The following is a 21,008-nucleotide window of genomic DNA, read 5'->3' on the forward strand; positions in this document are numbered from 1 at the left end:
GTCGTCAGCTTGCCAGCCATGGCACAGAGAAAATGCTCTCTCCATTTCTGTGACAGGAACAGTGCAGTAAGCTCACAGTTCAGTCCAACACTCAAAAATGCTCCTTATAGACCCTAAACACAAAAAACTCTCCGCTTTCCCATGGTCGTCAGTCTGCCAGCCATGGCATATAGCATACTCTCCCCACTCTGATTGAAGAGGAGAGACTGACAAAGCTCTTCCTGGTGAGAGCAGCGTAAGCGTTAAGCCCCATCTTCTAATCCCTCCTCCGCTGTACCACACATTCAATCAGACCAAATCCCCTGGACTGGACACGCGGTGATCTCCTGTGTTTCAGCTGACTGCTGGCCTCGTAATCCAGCCCCATCTGAACCCAGGACTATCTACTCATCCTGGCTGCCCCAACAAGGACAGCAGGGCCTGGGCAGGCCCTAAGTCTACACAGATGAGGTGACATTGACCAGGGGCTGGTTAAGGTGTGTTGGTCTCCTTGGCAAGGCTAAGGTAAATCTGATTTAAGATTAAGAGATGGCCTCACATGGTCCTCAATGCCACCACCTGCCTCACCTCAGAAAACATGATAGAGCTACAGTGATGAACTGCCTGGCCCCTTAGACCTCTACGTGTTTGTGGCTCTCTGATACACACTACTGACCTAACAACCCAGAGACTGGACTCTTTTTACCCAGCTTTACACCATGTAATCTGACAGACAGCCCAGACAGAATCCAATAGAAAGCTGTAGGGGTTGTGGTTTTTAATATAAAGTTAGTCCATAAATAACCCTACGGGCAACTCTCTCCTGCAGGGATGCTAATCCTGTATTAACACAGAAACCTGGGCCAAGAGAGCGGAGGAAAAATGGGCACTGACAGCTTCCGCTACTGTCTGACAGGACAAAATAATAATACTATATTTGTCCATCTTGCAGATGAAATCCATCTTTTGATCTGCTATCAACAGTGCTTAATTTGAGCCGGATCCTGACGGAACAGGATCTGGCACCTCTCAATTTTGGACTTCGTTCCGCAACCCATTTGACAGGAGGCGGTACCTCTCGTGGCACGAAAAAGTATTCACCATATGCAATGCAAAAACTCTAATCACAGGTCATTCAATTTAGCCTCCTCTGTAATTCTCCTGCTCCCTAAAAAAAAATGGAATGTGAAAATAATTGATATTCTAACACCTGATTAGTGTTGGGCTGACCCGGGTTTATGGTTTGCACAACATTGTAGTCTAGAATGATATTAACTTTCTAGGATCTCTCTCCGCTCTAATAGACATGAGCCCGCAACTGATCTCTCTAGCGTTGCACTTCATCTATTTCCTTATAGAATCATAGCCGCGGGAAGGGTGCTGCAGGTGCCGCAACTCCTCTGATAAATTGAAATACGATTGTCAAAAGTTATTTAATTCCTGCTTTCCGTTCGGGAAAAGAAATGTAATAATTTGGAATACTACATCAGGGGTAGGCCTATAATTTAGCCACAGAGGATCAATAGAGTTTTCTTCATAGCCTAGCTGTGGATGGTGTGTAGTCCAATCACAAGACATGCCTACAGCTGGGAACGCAAGGCAAATCTGTCAGTGAACGGCATGCAGCCAAAACAGGCCTTTCGCAATATTTCATATGCAATCGTGGGAAAACACCGGTTGGAAAGCAAATGGAAAGAAGAAGACTAATCTGTCTGTAGGCTACCAAATATGTTATCAACTTGCATATAGGTCTATTGATCGAACAGTATTGTTTACAAAGTAAAAAATAATGAGAGGCTCCTGGCACGAGCGCATCAGCCATCACTGTTGAGTGAGCTGTGCATCATTGGGTGAATCAGTGAAACAGGAAAGCTTTATCAGGACTAATTTCCTCCTCATAAATGTACAATATCGGTCTTTCCACACACCTAGGCTAATGATGGGGGAAAAATTCATTCAGATGCCACCCGGATACTCATCCCTGCACCTTAGAGGCCCCATGTACATAGATGTGGAACACTGGTCACTTTAACAACGTTCACATACTGTTTTACCCAGCAGTAGTCAAGTCCATACTATTCAACTATTGCTGTACATACACCATCCACGTATTCTTCAGATATAGTATATATTCTATCCCCATACTGACAATACATCACACTTAATCTCCGGATTCCAACATTGCGCATCCTAATATATTTCTTAATTCCATTATTTTACTTTGGATTTGTGCGTATTATGTATTGTTAGATATTACTGCACTGTTGGAGCTAGGAACACAAGCATCTAATTACACTCACAACAACATCTGCTAAACATGCGTATGCAACAAAAAACATTTGATTTAGGTAATTTAGCAGACGCTCTTATCCAGCGCGACTGACAGTCAGTGCAATCAACTTATTGTAGCTAGTTAAGACAACCATACATCCCAATCATTTTACATCATTTAGGTTAATAAAGTAGACAGATTCTAGCAGTAGATTATAGTGTTAGCTTGCAGATGGTTGAGAAGAATAGAACAGACATCTGACAACTCTACTTCTCTCCCTAGGGAACCAATGATGTCAGCTTCCTCTGTTGATGGCAACTTCTATAAACTACAAAGCTCTTGCCTGCCACAACAACGCAGAACAGACACAGAGAAACCAACAGAAACCAACAGCACTGTAAAGAACATAAGAGGTGGTATATGGACGTAAAAAGGGCAACACAATAGACAATAATTTCAGAATGCATTTCCTCTCATGGAGCAGATTCAGAGTCAAACCGCCTGACAGATTGTGTCTGTTCCATGTCACACACAGAGAGATATATGGCCAGAGGACGTGTGAGTGTGCGTACACTTGAATTACATGAATGCAGGAGACAGCTAAGAGAGGGTAGCTAATGCCTGGTAGCAACACCGTGACCTGTCACTAAATAAAAGAGCCGCCACAGAATTAGACAACAAAAGGAGTGTCATACAACCCAACAAAACAGACAATCACAAGCAAGTACACTCTAGTTGGACACTCAGGTCAGAGAAGTCTAATACGCATTAGTGTATGCACTGTCAGACACTATGGGAAGATGTCCCCACGTCCTGTCTCCTCTCTCCCCCTCCTCAAAACCCATTGGAGGAAAAAGTCAGAGAGGAGGGACCACTGGCTTTCTCATCCAATGGGTTTTGAGAAGGAGATGAGGAAGAAGATGCGAGGGGTATGCATTATTTAGATCTTCCCCATGGCCCCATCCAGAAACAACCTCAACCGGCTCATACCCCCTTAGGCACTCGTTCTGAGAGTCTGGCTCCTTCTCAATACATACTTTCTTGATTCCTGGCACTCTCTCTCTCTCCTCACTTTGTTCTCAAAATGCACTGGAGCAGGAGGGAATGGACCTTGGGCTTTTTCCTCCAATACGGTCGAGAAGGAGCCTAGGCAATACTGGATGGGAAGGAATCATAGATTCCGGGGTGGTCTGTCATCACATGATGTAAGAGGGTAAAGTTGGTAGATTGAGATATTAAGCTGATATGCGTTAGGCAATATGGCGACAGAAATCAAGAAAAAAAAAAAACACCTGATGGTCCTTCTCCGTCCTGCCCTTCTCGCGGCCCAGCTCAGCCCTCAGAGTCTGCAGTTCCTGGTCTTTCTGGCCAATGAGAGCAGAGAGTTGTAGGGTGTGCTCTGTGGTTGGTGTGTCCGTCCCGTGGTCTCTGCCAGTACTTTGTAGCTGTTGGATCACAGCTTCCTGGTTCATCACAGATATCCTCAGTTGATCTATGACACTGGAGGGACAAAAAGTAGGCTACGTTATGTTTACATTATCAAAACATTTATCCCCATTATAAACAAAAGACATATTGTCCTTACATTTAGGTGCCATTGTATAACACAAAAGTATTAGGTTTCATACTCAAGGCAGGTGAAATGGAAGAGACAGAGTACATCAGAGCTACATAAATCATCTAATTTCTCCATGATCAACATGTTGGTGTCAGTGAAGAATATCACAGCAAATATTAAATTAAAAGTACATGGGCTGCAATTGAAATGGAACCCTATTCCCTATATAGTGAACTACTTTTGAACGGCACCGTATAGGGAATAGGGAGCCATTTCGGACACAGCCTAGGTTTTACACTTTGCTGAAAAACCCCTTTGTATCTGTCCTTACCCGTTTTTCTCCTGTAGAGCCTGCTGCAGGTCGTTGCTGGGAACATGGGTGGGGGTGAAGGTTCCCGACGGGCCCAGGGCCAAGAGCTGCTTCTCCATACCAATGCTTCTCACCTTCTCCTGCTCAGCAATGGCGGCCATCTTGTCGACTTCCTTCTCGGCCGCTCTCAGACCCTGACATGGAAGAGAAAATTGATGGGAATGTTCCAAGACTAGTCACTGACCTTTTCCAATAATGTGCCTTTTCATTATCATCTAACTTTGACTAAAGTCTTAGACACATGGTAAGACCAGTGGAGGCTGCTGAGGGGAGGACGGCTCATAATAATGGCTGGAACGGAGCAAATGGAAACCATGTGTTTGATATATTTGATACCATTCCGCTGGTTCCGCCATTACCACAAGCCTGTCCTCCCCAATTAAGGTGCTCTGTATTCAGTGTTCATATTAGTGCAGTTATGCCGTAGCCCAGTGCTCACCTGCTCCAGCTCAGCGATGCGCTTGTTGAGAGTGTCTCGGAGTGCATCCATCTCTCTGTGGGCTCGCTCTCTCACACGCAGGGAGTCACCAGACTCTCTACCTGCCAGGCTCTCCAACGCTTTCCTGATAACAAGACAGGAGTGATCAAAGTTTATTTATTTATTTATTATTTGGATTTTCAATATTTGAGAATAAACTAAAGTTATTTGACAAGTAAAGGGCAAAAATACACAACTGGCCCCCTAACACACACTTGGATCAATGACAGTCAATGTTTACCAACTAATGAACTAGTGATTAATCAAAGAGTGAAAAGTGAGTCAGGACTATTGATGACTGAAATGACAGTGAGCCGCAGTCTGCACTCACAGACCGATGGCGTCAGCCACAGTCTGCACTCACAGACCGATGGCGTCAGTAGTCTGCACTCACAGACCGATGGCGTCAGTAGTCTGCACTCACAGACCGATGGCGTCAGTAGTCTGCACTCACAGACCGATGGCGTCAGTAGTCTGCACTCACAGACCGATGGCGTCAGTAGTCTGCACTCACAGACCGATGGCGTCAGTAGTCTGCACTCACAGACCGATGGCGTCAGTAGTCTGCACTCACAGACCGATGGCGTCAGTAGTCTGCACTCACAGACCGATGGCGTCAGTAGTCTGCACTCACAGACCGATGGCGTCAGTAGTCTGCACTCACAGACCGATGGCGTCAGTAGTCTGCACTCACAGACCGATGGCGTCAGTAGTCTGCACTCACAGACCGATGGCGTCAGTAGTCTGCACTCACAGACCGATGGCGTCAGTAGTCTGCACTCACAGACCGATGGCGTCAGTAGTCTGCACTCACAGACCGATGGCGTCAGTAGTCTGCACTCACAGACCGATGGCGTCAGTAGTCTGCACTCACAGACCGATGGCGTCAGTAGTCTGCACTCACAGACCGATGGCGTCAGTAGTCTGCACTCACAGACCGATGGCGTCAGTAGTCTGCACTCAGAGATAGCATCAATAGTCAGTTCTCAAACAGTATCAGTAGGCTGTACTCACGATGCAGACACCAGTAGCTCATGCTTCTCTGCCAGATCTCTCTTCATAGACTCCACCTCCACCTTCAGCTCAATGTTCTGAGGAGGACAATCATTCAGTCAAATTCCATTCACTTTAACACAGATATTTTACATGGAAAAACCTGGCACACCGTAGCTTAGCTCCAATAGTTCATTCCAGCATTGTATTTTGTTTGGAGTGGTTCCTAAAGCACTCCAAGTATGGTCTGAGAATATGTTGAGGATGGTCCTCAACTGCATACTTCAACAATGTAATTCACTTTGGCACTGGAAGCTATGTGTTCATATCGTAACAATGAGTAGGTGTGTACTCAATTGCAGGCGGATCACCGTAAAATAGAATACAGAAATAAAATAGGACAATATTTTTCTATGACAAAGACAGACTTGTCTCTGAGAGCAGTAGACTAAATGTGAGATATGTCAGTTGTGCATTTAGTAAAGTAGTGAAACTGGTCTGAGATCAGTGGGCTAAATGTAAGACACCAGGTTCTCCAAAAGGTTTTTAAACAAGGTGGTGCTGCTGCTGCGTACGGCAGTGGGAGACCCACACGGTGGAGCAGCGCCACTCTTACATTCTTTGGAGAGAACCCTAAGTCATGGTAGATGAGTATTTAGTAAAGTAGTGAGACTGGTCTGAGATCAGTGGGCTAAACTCTGGTGGGGGTTAGCTGTGTTTTTGGGTGGAACTAGTGCTGGAAGACATGGACAAAATATCATGTCAATATTTTTCACATTTTTGACAGTATTTGACGACATTTTATGTTTTGGAATAATAGAAAAGTTCTAAAATATGCTTTCCAAGTAGTTCATGACCCCAGGGTGGCAACACACACATTATAGGCTTTCTCCACTTATACTGATCAATCCAACTCCAAACAAAAGTAATGGCCAGCATTTTCCTGCACTTTTATTATAATTTCGACACTGTGCCACGCAGTATGAGGCAAAAAGTTTTTTAGGCCTGTTTCATTTGTGAACTGTTGGAGTTATGATATATAATGACTATTCTAATTCTACAGATGAAATATAGTGGGCAGCACAGGAGGTTGGTGGCACTTTAATTGGAGAGGACAGCCTTTTGGTAAGTGGAATGAGCGGAGTAAGTGGAATGGTATCAAATATGTCAAGACACATGGTTTCCTTGTGTTTGATGCCATTCCATTTGCTCCATTCCAGCAATTATTCATGACTCTATTCATATCCCCGGAGAAAAAGCAGCCATCCTTCCCTCAGCAGCCTCCACTGGTGGGCAGCACCTTGAATACATTGTTGTTTGACACGACAACAAATGAATATATCACGGAGGAATTATGGACAGGGTAGGAACCAGTGTTGATCAGAGAGCGTGAATCTAGCTGCACATTTGAATTCACGGGCAATAAAGATAAAACACCATGTTAAAAACATATTTTAGATCCTGAACTAAATTTTGAATTACACATTAGAAATGTGACCAAAATAGCTTTTTACCACCTGAAACACTGCCATGCTTTGATTACAAGCAGGCTTGACTACTGTAATGCTCTCCTGTCTGGTCTGCCCAAGAAAGCCATTGGTCAACTACAAAACATTCAGAATGCTTAAGCACAGGTACTGACCAGGACCAGACAAAGAGCACACATTACACCGATTTTAAGGTCTCTGCACGGGCTGCCTATGAGTTTAAGAATTAATTTGGAGATTATTCTATCGTTTTTTAAAACAATCCACAATTGTGCACACCAATACATGTCAGACATGCTTTTAAGTGATGTACCCAGTAGGTCCCTCTGGCACAAAGTCTAGGACCAAGAGGCATGCCCCAGCCTCTGGAATAGCCTGTCAGAGAACCTGAGGGGGGGCAGACACAGTGGATATATTAAAGAGAGATGTTAAAACACATTTTTTTATCTTTGCTTTTCCTTAGGGAACTTTTTAGTTGCTTAGTTTGTGTTGTTCTTTAGTTGTTTTATCTCATGTTTGCTGTGTAGTAAATATTTCAGCTTTTGTTTTTATTGTTTATTAGTTTTTCCTGTAAAGCACATTCCATGTTTGAAATGTGCTGTAGAAATAAAGCTCGATTTGAGTCAGTGTTTCCATGGGGCCCTAATTAGATGTTACATTACATGTTGTTTTCTTACTTCATGTAGCTAGCTAGCCAAAATATTCATGCTTCACCTATTCCTCTCTGATAAGATACCGTTGCATAAACATGCTTATCTAGGCCTACACCAGCATTGGTACCAGGCAGTATTAGCTAGCTAGGTTTGCTGACTCGTATTACATTTATCAAGCTAAATAGCCAGCTAACTAGTGATTAGCATTAGCGGCTAACAAATTATTTTAGCAACAACTTGCTAAGACTAACTACCAGACAGTAGTTTGCAGACAGTAAAATAAACTAATAGTGTAATTCTAGAATGCTTGTGGAAAGCAGCATGTCACCAACATCTTGTTGCATCCACCTGACCATGCAGAGTGAACAGGAAGAAAGTGCTTGTAACTCCGTGGTCGAGCAACTAATCTCTCCTTGAGTGACAGGGGGCATGGCTTGGTGTGTTTAGTGGCATGCAGGAGGAGAGGGAGAGAGAGAGAGAGATGACTAAAGTATCAAACAGAGTAAACTAAAAAAATGGACCAAATAAGCGGATTTGTTAAGTTCCGGATCACATTTAACAAACCAAACATTGAAATACCATTATAGAAGGTAAAGTAAAAACTCAAACCAGTCCATACATCAATACCGGTATATAATAAAATACAGTATACCGCCCAGCCCTAGGTGGAACAATGGCCTGTTGTATTCATGGCTGCTGGGGCCATGTGGTCATCATTCCTAATTATGGCCCTCGCTACATATTTGTTGCCAGATCCACTGGCTCCAGGTCATCTACAAGTCCATGCTAGGTAAAGCTCCGCCTTATCTCAGTTCACTGGTCATGATGGCAACACCCACCCGTAGCGCGCGCTCCAGCAGGTGTATCTCACTGATCACCCCTAAAGCCAAAACCTCATTTGGCCACCTTTCGTTCCAGTTCTCTGCTGCCTGTGACTGGAACAAATTGCAAAAATCGCTGAAGTTGGATACTTTTATCTCCCTCACCAACTTCAAACATCTGCTATCTGAGCAGCTAACCGATCGCTGCAGCTGTACATAGTCTATCGGTAAATAGCCCACCCATTTTTACCTATTTCTTTACTTTTCTGCTCTTTTGCACACCAATATCTCTACCTGTACATGACCATCTAATCATTTATCACTCCAGTGTTAATCTGCAAAATTGTAATTATTCACCTACCTCCTCATGCCTTTTGCACACAATGTATATAGACTCTTTTTCTACCGTGTTATTGACTTGTTAATTGTTTACTCCATGTGTAACTCTTTGTTGTCTGCTCACACTGCTATGCTGTATCTTGGCCAGGTCGCAGTTGTAAATGAGAACTTGTTCTCAACTAACCTACCCGGTTAAATAAAGGTGAAATAAAAAAATAAAAAATAAATGAATGACTGAGTCACATATTACATTATCATGGCACTGGCGGGTGTGAATGACACATGTAACGCATGACCACACCCCTCTACACACACACCGTTTTGTATATGTCCTCTGTGGAGTCGTCACATTTCTGCTGCATGCGCTCCTCCATGAAGTAAATACGCAGCTTCAGGTTGAAGTTCTCCTTCTTCAGAGTCATGATTTGCTGAGAATAGAAGGAGAAGAAAAGACTTGTGTAACCTCGGACTTCATTTGATTAGAAAAGGAGACACTGACGGACAATGAAAACTAAAAGTTATGACCATTAAAGCTATTAAAGCTACTACCTTCTTGAAAATCAGACCATTGTATAACCATCCGATGTTTAACTGCCTGTACAGTCTATAACAAGGCTACTGCAAATACAGTAAATGAGGTCAAAATAACATAGCAGCTGAGCAATTTATCCCCGGAGAAAAAGCAGTCATTTCACATGGTCCAGTAGAGAAGCACACACACATAGAGACAGAGAGAAAGAGGACGGGGTTGGGGGTAGTGTAATAAGCCATGTTTGAGACAGTTTTTGTGGTCTGGGAAAGGGGAGAGGTATTCAGCTTCGGCAGACTGTGCATCACTGTGCTACAGGGCATTTAACTACACACATCTGGAGCAGGAGATGGAGTCCAGATGACCACTCTAACAACATCTAATCATCAAGCATAGGGAGAAAAGAGAAATCTGAGTAAACCACTGAATTTCAGCAGGCTTCCCCTACTATAGGCTCTCCCCCCCATGCTTGGAACAAGGCTAAGTGGTTGTCATCTTCTCCTTGGTTTGGCTCGACACCGGATCAGGCTTATTAAAAACCATAATATCAGACATGTAGGCCTTATCCCAGCATCAGCGACAGACATGCATGCTGCAGTGGTCTGTATTTCCATTCAATGGTTTACCATGAAATGATTACAATTTTAAATGGAACATATTAGGATAAATAACTAGTTTGAGACAGACAATGCTGGTTAGAGTCTCAGAGGATCCTTTTTTATTTAACCTTTAACTTGGCAAGTCAGTTAAGAGCAAATTCTCATTTACAATGACGGCCTACACCGGCCAAACCTTAAAGATGCTGGGCCAATTGTGCGCCACCCTTTGGGACTCCCAATTACGGCCAGTTGTGATAGATCCTGGAATTGAACCAGGGTCTGTAGTGACGCCACGAGCACTTAGATGCAGTGCCTTAGACCGCTGAGCCATTTGGGATCCTGACACATGAACAGCCCTCTTGAAATTGTATCTACAATGGTTGGAGACCTTGTCAGGTAAGGCAGAAAACATCTCCATAATAGGGATTGAAGTGATGAAAATTCCTCACATTCTCATAGTCTTTTAGGGTGAGAGCGGTCTTGACGGGGGACATCTTATCTGGAAACGTAGGGGCTGTAAAATAACAAGAGGGAGAATTGACATTAGTTCAGTTCACATACAGTAATGACCATAGAAATAAGAATGAATAGAAAGGTTGTCTACATTCAAGTCAATGATGGCATAATGGGTGAACTGGCAGCCATTTTGAGTGTACTCATGCCATGAAGTAAAAGGAGGAAGGAAGTGCACCCTGTGCTGTAATTAGTTGAGTCAGCTTAACTTACATTACAAAAAATACATTCCACTGCATGAGCGATATCAGTTAGCATCATTTGAATTAATATTCTACATTAACAATCAGTTGACAGAACATTCCAAAATACCCTGGAAATTATTGAGTCACAATACCAGGCAGCCATTGCAAGTGTACCCATGAATTTGCCAGTCAATTGCCAGGGTTCGAGCTTTCAAGCCCGTTCTATTCATTCTTATTTATATGATAATGACATAGTTCTTCTTAAAACCTTTGGTACAGTACCAAGCTTTTATTCTGAAAAACACCTGGGTAAATCATAGTGATGATAAGCACACTCACACATGTACACAGATCAGAGGTGAAATAGACTGAGTGTTATCTTGGAAAGCTGCACCGTTTAGCACTCCAGTGAGCCAAGCCAACCACAGACTGACTGATTCCACCACTGCTCATATAACACTAAATAAATCAACAGCGCATTTTTATACTACACTAATAACCTGATCACAGCCCCACTGCTTAACATGGGAACTATCACTCTTCAGTTTTACAGTTTATTTTGCTTCTCAAAAATGACCAGCGGACATGTTCAAACTCATATTCAGTTGGGTAGTTAAGCGTCCCCGTCCCCAGTCCCAGAGGAGAGTCCAGTCTGCAGCTTAGAGTCACGGTGGCGTGTCAGCTACAGGCTGCAAAGAGACGCTATAATTGTCTCAGGTGTCTGGTTTCCTAGAAGTTTAGCACAGCTGAGCCTGACGGAAAGCCCTGCTAAAAAGGTGTCTGGATCAGCGGTCAAAAAAGAAAATGCAGATTCGTACCTGGAGTCAGTAAATCAATTGATTGTACAAAGCAGTTGCTCTGCACATACTCTGTGATTGTTTGTTCAACAGAAAATAACTCCATACAAAATCAAGCAGATGGTGAAACCATTTAGGGGTAGTATTCTCTCACTCTCAAAGTCACAACACTCAAGGGTAGGTAACCTAGGTAGTGGTACCCTAGAGGAGCACATGGAAGCACGTACTGTACCTGTCATGTTGTCCATGGAGAAATCCCCAACGTCTATGGAGTCTGGGAGTTTGGACATGCTACAGCTGGAGACAAAAATGAATCCATTAGGGAAAGAAACAAACAGCCAATCTGAGTCTGGTTCCAACATGTGAACTCAACATTGTAGGTAATAGGCTGTAACACACAGCCAAAGTATCAGTCAATACTACAATCAAAACTACAGAAAACCTCCTCTCTAGCACAGCCAATGCAAAATTGTGCAATCAAATGCACTGCAAAAATATAAAAAAATACAAATACAAAAAAATGTCCTGATGTAGTTTAGGCATTACTCATGCTTGGCTCGCCTGCTCCCTAGCCCCTAAGGAAGCTCCATAAATAGCAGGAGAATTAGTCTCTGGTTCTTGTGATTCATTATGACAGTGCAATGCTTTTCTCTCCCAGGTCACTGTTTAGGTTATTCCTCAGTGTGCCATGCAGAGTAGACTGGACTGGAGAAGACCATGTGCCAATGGCAGGCGGGCTCTCAGGTCCAGAGCACAGGGTACAGACTTAAGAGGGCTTTCATTGCTAAACAAGCAGCTACTGTGGACCTGCTCAGCCAAACATCACTCAGACAAGGGAACACAGTGGAGTCACACAGTCAGACACAATGCACACATCTGGACAAGGCTGATGACATTGGGGAAATAATAAGATTGCGATGAAAACAGTGCTGTCAAAGCTAGTGATGGGGAAGCTTTGCTACCACCACTAAGCTAAGCTCACAACTAACCAATATTAGATAGCTGCCCCTACAATCGGCACCAACATCTCTCAGGCCTTCCTAACCCAAGTGAATATTACCCAACAATTTGGAGAGAGAAACCATGTCTAATCCACTGTTAACGTGTCTACACTCTCTCAACCATTTAAGCTGCCCCGACTTTTGGCTCTAACAATATGACCATCTCTGTATGACTTCCTTCCCTCTCTTCCCCTGGCAGTGACGCTGATCCCAGAGCCCAGCAAAAACTCAAGTCCACAGCAGTGGTATGGTCTACTCATCCTGGGTGCCTACTGCCCAGGAGCAAGATTGTATAATGCTTGTCAACAGGTTTGAATAAGACAGACAAATTACAAGTATTAACCACAGGGCACTCACAAACTCAGTCACAGCAGCAATGACGCAAACAACTCAGGGACAACACCACAGCAGAGAACAGACCCAGATATTAACAGGATGGTTCAGTTTGATTTGACAACACTGGCAGGAATCACCACACAGACAGACCCAGCCTTTGCCTGTCACTGAGCACTATTTAACCACAAAGTCAGTGCTTACCAAAAGTAGGAGGACTAACGGGCTGGCATAGGATATAGCTATGATGTAGTCTTGTTCACTGTGTGATAGGTGTGCGTGACATGTACACAGTTATAGCTCAGTGTCTATGAAAACAAAGCCTTGTAGAGTAACAGTACCAATGACTTGACACATGCCAAATCTTTTACTCAGCGTACTATAAGCCGGAATGAGGTGGCCAGTAAACATCGACTTCCTCTTTGTACATTTTCATTTTCCTGTTTAGCATTCCAATACCAGTTACAAAGCCTAATATTACATAACGAGTAAGAATAGTTGTAGAGATCTTTGCTCTGGAGTAACCAAATTGCACTTTTTAATGGCTGATTTAAGTGAGTCAGGTTTCAGAATGAAGTCATTTACACCACTCCTGTTGCTTTTGTCTTGAACTACTGTGGAGACTTACCACCTGGATGATCCCATTCAACACACGCACCCACCTTATTTATTGGTGGGATACATAGTTAAACAATTCTCTGGAACACATTCATTCTCACGCAGCTACTATTTTAACCTTGGCCAGGAGTCTAAGGATAGCAATATGTCCAACAAATTACAACTAAAACAAAACAAGTAGGTTAATCTACAACTAGATTCTCTCTAGCTTACAATGGGGTAAAATGAGAGGCTCACCTACCAATATTAGATGGTGACTCACTTCATGGCAAGCATACAGGAAGAAAAAAATATCCGTATTGGCTAGCCTAAACATTACATAGTTGCAAGGAAGAAGCAATTTCACAAACACATGCGTGGTTTCCGCTTTTCACGTGGACTCTCCGAAAATTATTAGAGGGGAGGACTTTGCTGATTTGTTGTGACAGGGAACGACTCAGCCACATGTGAAGTCATCATCCGTAGCGTTTAAAAATAGTCTAGTATCACAAGCGCAGACAGCAATAAACCACATGACCTTGCCAGTAAATCCATGACCAACTGTACTCAATAGAGCTAGCTAGTGTAGCTAAATATGAAAGAACAAGTGGGCTAGTTTGCCTGACAGACTGATACCTCTTGTAACAGTCAGAGGTTAACGTCATACATATGTTTGGAAATGTTCTCTACCCAAGCCAGAATGTTGACTATAATATAATAGCTCTGGTGTAGAATTCTGCAGTCAGCATGCCAATTGCACACTCCCTCAACTTGAAACTAGAGGTCGACCGATAAATCGGAACGGCCGATTATTTAGGGCCGATTTCAAGTTTTCATAACAAATCGGTAATCGGCATTTTTGGACACCGATTGCGGGCGATTACATTGCACTCCACGAGGAGACTGTATGGCAGGCTGACTGCCTGTTACCAAGTGCAGCAAGAAGCCAAGGTTACTAGTTACTAGCTAGCATTAAACTTATCTTATAAAAAACAATCAATCTTAACATAATCACTAGTTTAATACACATGGTTGATAATATTACTAGTTCATCTAGCTTGTCCTGCGTTGCGTTGCATATAATCGATGAGGTGCCATTTAATTTCGCATCGAATCACAGCCTACTTCGCCAAACTAGTGATGATTTAACAAGCGCATTCGCAAAAAAAGGCACTGTCGTTGCACCAATGTGTCCCTAACCATAAACATCAATGCCTTTCTTTAAAATCAATACACAAGTGTATATTTTTAAACCTGCATATTTAGTAAATATTGCCTGCTAACATGAATTTCTTATAACTAGGGAAATTGTGTCACTTCTCTTGCGTTTCGTGCAAGTAGTCAGGGTATATGCAGCAGTTTGGGCCGCCTGGCTCGTTGCGAACTGTGTGAAGACCATTTATTCCTAACAAAGACCGTAATTAATTTGCCAGAATTGCACATAATTATGACATAACATTGAAGGTTGTACAATGTAACAGAAAAATTTAGACTTAGGGATGCCACCAGTTACATAAAATACGGAACGGTTCCGTATTTCACTGAAAGAATAAACGTTTTGTTTTCGAAATGATAGTTTCCAGATTTGACCATATTAATGACCTATGTCTTGTATTTCTGTGTGTTATTATGTTATAACTAAGTCTATGATTTGATATCTGATAGAGCAGTCTGAGCGGTGGTAGGCAGCAGCAGGCTCGTAAGCATTCATTCAAACAGCACTTTTGTGCGTTTGCCAGCAGCTCTTCGCTGTGCTTCAAGCATTGCAGTGTTTATGACTTCAAGCCTATCAACTCCCGAGATTAGGCTGGTGTAACCGATGTGAAATGGCTAGCTAAGTAGCGGGGTGCACGCTAATAGCGGTTCAATCGGTGACATCACTCCCTCTGAGACCTTGAAGTAGTTGTTCCCCTTGCTCTGCAAGGGCCGCGGCTTTTGTGGAGCGATAGGTAACGATGCTTCGAGGGTGGCTGTTGATGTGTTCCTGGTTCGAGCCCAGGTAGGAGCGAGGAGAGGGACGGAAGCTACACTGTTACACTGGCAATACTAAAGTGCCTATAAGAACACCCAATAGTCAAAGGTATATGAAATACAAATGGTATAGAGAGAAATAGTCCTATAACAATGTAAAACTTCTTACCTGGGAATATTGAAGACTCATGCTAAAAGGAACCACCAGCTTTCATATGTTCTCATGTTCTGAGCAAGGAACTTAAACGTTAGCTTTCTTTCATGGCACATATTGCACTTTTACTTTCTTCTCCAACACTTAGTTTTTGCATTATTTAAACCAAATTGAACATGTTTCATTATTGATTTGAGGCTAAATTGATTTTATTGATGTATTATATTAAGTTAAAATAAGTGTTCGTGGTCCGTGGGGGCGATGCACAATTGGCCGAGCGTCGTCCGGGTTAGGGAGGGCTTGGCCAGTAGGGATATCCTTGTCTCAACGCGCACCAGCGACTCCTGTGGCAGGCCGGGTGCAGTGCACGCTAACCAAGGTTGCCAGGTGCACGGTGTTTCCTCCGACACATTGGTGTGGCTGGCTCCTGGGTTGGATGCGCACTGTGTTAAGTAGCAGTGCGGCTTGGTTAGGTTGTGTATCGGAGGGTTAAAATTCAACAACAAATTATTATTTTTAAATTACAAAATAAGTGTTCAGTCAGTATTGTTGGAACTGTCATTATTACAAAAAAATACATTTAAAAAAGAAATTGGCTGATTTATCGGTATCTGCTTTTTTGGTCCTCCAAAACTCGGTATCGGCGTTGAAAAATCATAAATCGGTCAACCTCTACTTGAGACATCTGCGGCATTGTGTTGTGTGACACAACTACACATTTTTGTGGCCTTTTATTGTCCTCAGCACAAGGTGCACTTGTGTGATGATCATGCTGTTTAATCAGCTTCTTGTCAGGTGGATGCACTATCTTGGCAAAGGAGAAATGCACACTAACAGGGATGTAAACACAATTGACATGCTGACTGCAGGAATGTCCACCAAAGCTGTTGCCAGAGAATACAGTGTTTTTCTACCATAAGCTGCCTTCAAAGTCATTTTAGAGAATTTGTCAATATGTCCAACCGGCCTCACAACCAGACCACATGTACCCACACCAGCCCAGGACCTCCACATCTGGCTTCTTCACCTGCTGGATAATCTGATAATCTAATATTTCTGTCTGCAATAAAGCCCTTTTGTGGGGAAAAACGAATTCTGATTGGATCGGCCTGGCTCCCAAGTGTAGGCTTATGCCCTCCCAGGCCCACCCATGGCTGCGACCCTGCCCAGTCCTGTGAAATCCATAGACTAGAGCCTAATACATTTAATTATAGTTATCCTAGAGATAAACTTTATGTCCCAAAAACCATGCATAAACACAGTGAATATAATGCATGTATAATGCCTACCTGTAACTTGCCAACCAGGGTAATACGCCTTTACTTCTCACAGAAACCACTTCATGACCCCCCCCCCCTCAACACTTTCCCTGGTTGCCACTACTCATGATCAACTAAAAATATTGTTTCATACAAGTTATTTTGAGGTAGAGTGGCATTATTGTTGCGTGGCGGCAATTATTTTGCCTTGGCGGTGCACCACAGTACATGTAACCGGAAAACACTGGTTAGTGCGCGTGCATGTTCTTCCGTCTTGTGCACGTGCTTCGGGTGATTAGCAAACAAATCGTGATAGCCACACACAGAGACCAGTGTTTAACTCGTTTTAAAAATACTTTCCTGATGATATGTTGTCTAATTTAAACCCACAAAAAGTCAAAATTAGCGGACAACAGGTAGAGTAAGTTCTAATTGAATTTAATTCTACATTCGCGTCAGAGGAGACGTATTGGATCTCATCACTACAAATGAACGTGACTTGTCAAGGGACAGCATAGGAACGTCGGGGTTAGTTAGTTATGCGAATTCACAATAATCAACTGCCTTGTTGGCTATTAATAGCAGACAACAGGTGTAGACCATTAGTGAAATGCTTACTTGCGGATCCATTTCCAACAATGCAGTTAAAAATAAATGACACGAGGAATAACGAAGTAAAAATTGAGGTAGCTAGCTATGTAAAGTGACTAGGTAACAGGAAAGATAAGACCGTAGCAGCATCGTATGTTGTGAGTCGTCAGTATGCACATGTTGGGGTGTCAGATTCCTGTGTGCATAGTCAGCAGGCAGTCCGGGTGGTCATTTGACTAGCTATTTAGTAGTATTGTTTAGAATATTTGGTTTGAATGGATGTTAATGACAGTGGCAACAACCGAGGCTAACTAGCCAGATAACCAGTTGGCAACCAGCTACCATAAGATTTGTAACTAAGTTAACGGAAACACCTTAGCTAGCTTGTGCAAAGTCAAGTGAGGAGTTAAAATACATGGGAAACTAACGCTAGCTATTAGTTGCAGCCCTATTGTCTCACCAGTCAAATTCCACAGACCACTTGAGCTAGGTAGCTTTAACCATAGTAAGCTAATAACGTTTTAACAACACCAATTTTTAACTAACTTTAGTTGAATGACGTTAGCTAGAAATGCTAGCGAGGTAGATTTAACGTTATTGGCAGGCAAATCGCGTACCTTCCATTGATGTCAAAGGGAAGCGTCTGATCATCTCCAACGACGGAATCCATCCTGAAATGGTATTCCCTTTTAATTTATATCAATATTTACGAGTAAACCTCAACATGAAGCGGGTATAAAATTCAAAGCAGCCGTTACTACCGCCATTTTGATTTAACGTCATTATGGGTGTATTAATTATGTCTTGCAACGGAAGCCGTTAAACATTTTAAATAACCTAACGAACCGATGAGGGACGTACTTGAATTTGTCCAATAGAAACTCTGGTTTTCGTTGGAAAACGTTTTCGTTTGGAGTAAACGTTTTCTGTTGCAGAACTTTTGCAACAGAATAGGTGTAATGAATACACCCCAATGCCACCTCGTGTGCAACCTTGGAAATTCTAGGGTGGAGCCCAAAAGCAGGCGCGCAGTGTCCGATTGGTCAAAATGAATACACTTTTCCTAATGATTGGTGGGGAGGCTCATGGAAAAATGTAGTGTGTGTGTGTGTGTGTGTATGAAGCTGGCCTCGTTGTTAGGTACGCAAATTACTCGGAAAATGAAACCAGTTGTTTTTATTTTAAAACTAAGAAAAATAATGAGTTAACAATTATTGCTTACATTATATTTGACCATGGATGGACACTTTTTCATAATGACACCACCAGTGAAATAACACTTATGGCTTTGTCGTCTGCTCCCTTACAAAACATGTCATGTGGTAGTGTTATCACAAACAGTTTTAAAATATTGTTCTATTTCCCTTGTGGTAGCTAAATTTACTCAAAATGTTCACATTTTAGGTTTTTACTAATCTCATTCTAATGTTGTGACATTTGATGCCTCCACAGATTATAGCTGACTATGGTGGTTGCCTGGCATGAGTGGGGGAGTTTGGTCATGATGGTTTTACCTGGGTTCATTGCACCCTCTGCTGACCATCTATGGCAGTGGTTTTCAAACCTGGTCCTCGGGACCCAAAGGGGTACACATTTTTGTTTTTGCCCTCCCACTACACACCTCATCAGGATTTGAATCAGGTGTGTAGTGCTAGGGCAAACACAAAAATGTGCACCCCTTTGGATCCCCAGGACCCGGATTGAGAACCACTGATGGGAATGCTTGCTTCTTTAATTACAGATACAAAGCAAACCTGATTCTAATGATCACCAAATCGTCAAGTCCATTAGTTCTGGAATACATGAAACAAAATGTGGACTGCTAGGTTACTGGTACTTCAGCAGTGATCTTAGTGGACTTGGTCAATCAGGACACTTTAGGGCAGGGGTGTCCAACATCCTGCCTGTGTAAAATGACTAAAACCATATCGAAACTGTAGAAATTATACTAGACATTCAGGGAGCTTTTTAAAAAAAAAAAAACTATGGATAGAGAACTATTTTTGATGAAGTGGATATAAAGTGCATTCGGAAAGACAACTTTACTTTTTCCACATTTTGTTACGTTACAGCCTTATTCAAAAATTTATGAAATTGTTTTTTCCAACTCAATCTACACACACTACCCCATAATGACAAAGCAAAAACAGGTTTAGACATTTTTGCAAATGTATTGAAAATTTAAAAAAAAACTTTGCACATTTACATAAGTATTCAGACCCGATAGTCAGGATTTTGTTGAAGCACCTTTGAAAGTGATTATAGCCTCAAGTCTTATTGGGTATGACGCTACAACCTTGGCACACCTATATTATTTGGGGAGTTTCTCCCATTCTTCTGTGCAGATCTTCTCAAGCTCTGTCAGGTTGGAGGGGGAGTGTCCCTACACAGCAATTTGAGGTCTCCCCAGAGATGTTCCGGGCTCTGGCTGGGTCCCTTAAGGACATTCAGAGACTTGTCCCGAAGCCACTCCTGCGTTGTCTTGGCTGTGTGCTTTGGGTCATTGTCCTGTTGGAGTTTCACCCCAGGCTGAGGTCCTGAGTGCTCTGGAGGAGGTTTTCATCAAGGATCTTTGTACTTTGCTCTGTTCACCTTTCCCTCAATCATGACTAGTCTCCCAGTTCCAGCCGCTGAAGAACATCCACACGGTATGATAATACCACCACCATGCTTCACCGTAGGGATGGTGCCAGGTTTCCTCTAGACGTGATGCTTGGCATTCAGGCCAAATAGTTCAATATTGGTTTCATCAGACCAGAGGATCTTGTTTCTCATGGTCTGAGAGTCTTTAGGTGCCTTTTGGCAAACTCCAAGTGGGCTGTCATGTGCCTTTTACTGATTGGTGGAGTGCTGCAGAGATGGTTGTCCTTCTGGAAGGTTCTCCCTTCTCAGAGGAACTCTAGAGCTCTGTCAGAGTGACCATCAGGTTCTTGGTCACCTCCCTGACTAAGGCCCTTCTTCCCTGATTGCTCAGTTTGGCCGGGTGGCCAGTTCTAGGAACTGAATACATTCTTAATGTACCTTTATTTAACTAGGCAAGTCAGTTAAGAACAAATTCTTATTTTCAATGATGGCCTAGGAACAGTGGGTTAACTGCATTGTTCAGTGGCAGAACGACAGATTTTTACCTTGTCAGCTCGGAGATTCGATCTTGCAACCTTTCAGTTACTGGCCCAACACTCTAACCACTAGGCTACCTGCCGCCCTAAAGAAGCAACAGGTTCAAGGGACCAAGCCGTTCCACATTTCTTGATCATTATATTACTCAGGTGATTCAAATACAACAGTCGATCATTAATGAATTAAACCCTAAAGCAGGGGTGTCTTAACTCATTTTGTCCCGGGTCCGCATTCGGTCGCACTGTGTGTTATACAGTGCATTCGGAAAGTATTCAAACCCCTTGACTTTTTCCACTTTGTTACATTACAGCCTTATTCTGAAATTGACAAAAAAAATAGGTTTTTCCTCAATCTGCACACAGTACTGATAATGACAAAGCGAAAACCGGTTTTTAGAAAATGTTGCTAA

At 42.8% G+C, this 21,008-nt stretch overlaps 1 protein-coding gene across 2 annotated transcripts in view; it reads right to left on the reverse strand.

Annotated features, from left to right (window-relative positions):
• cdk5rap2 (CDK5 regulatory subunit associated protein 2) overlaps positions 1 to 18,272 on the reverse strand; it is a 71,079-nt gene extending 52,807 nt beyond the window's left edge. For both annotated transcript variants that reach the window (XM_064943285.1, XM_064943284.1), the window contains exons 1-8: positions 18,097 to 18,272; positions 11,806 to 11,870; positions 10,528 to 10,592; positions 9,268 to 9,378; positions 5,672 to 5,748; positions 4,619 to 4,742; positions 4,141 to 4,313; positions 3,544 to 3,751 (exon numbers count right to left, since the gene is read on the reverse strand). In XM_064943285.1, the coding sequence (XP_064799357.1) occupies positions 3,544 to 3,751; positions 4,141 to 4,313; positions 4,619 to 4,742; positions 5,672 to 5,748; positions 9,268 to 9,378; positions 10,528 to 10,592; positions 11,806 to 11,870; positions 18,097 to 18,149 (876 nt within the window). In that variant the 5' untranslated portion in view covers positions 18,150 to 18,272. The remainder of the gene's footprint in view (positions 1 to 3,543; positions 3,752 to 4,140; positions 4,314 to 4,618; positions 4,743 to 5,671; positions 5,749 to 9,267; positions 9,379 to 10,527; positions 10,593 to 11,805; positions 11,871 to 18,096) is intronic.
• Positions 18,273 to 21,008: the final 2,736 nt, after the last annotated feature.

The sequence above is a fragment of the Oncorhynchus masou genome, chromosome 28 (genome assembly GCF_036934945.1).
Source record: "Oncorhynchus masou masou isolate Uvic2021 chromosome 28, UVic_Omas_1.1, whole genome shotgun sequence".
NCBI classification, from domain to species: domain Eukaryota; kingdom Metazoa; phylum Chordata; class Actinopteri; order Salmoniformes; family Salmonidae; genus Oncorhynchus; species Oncorhynchus masou.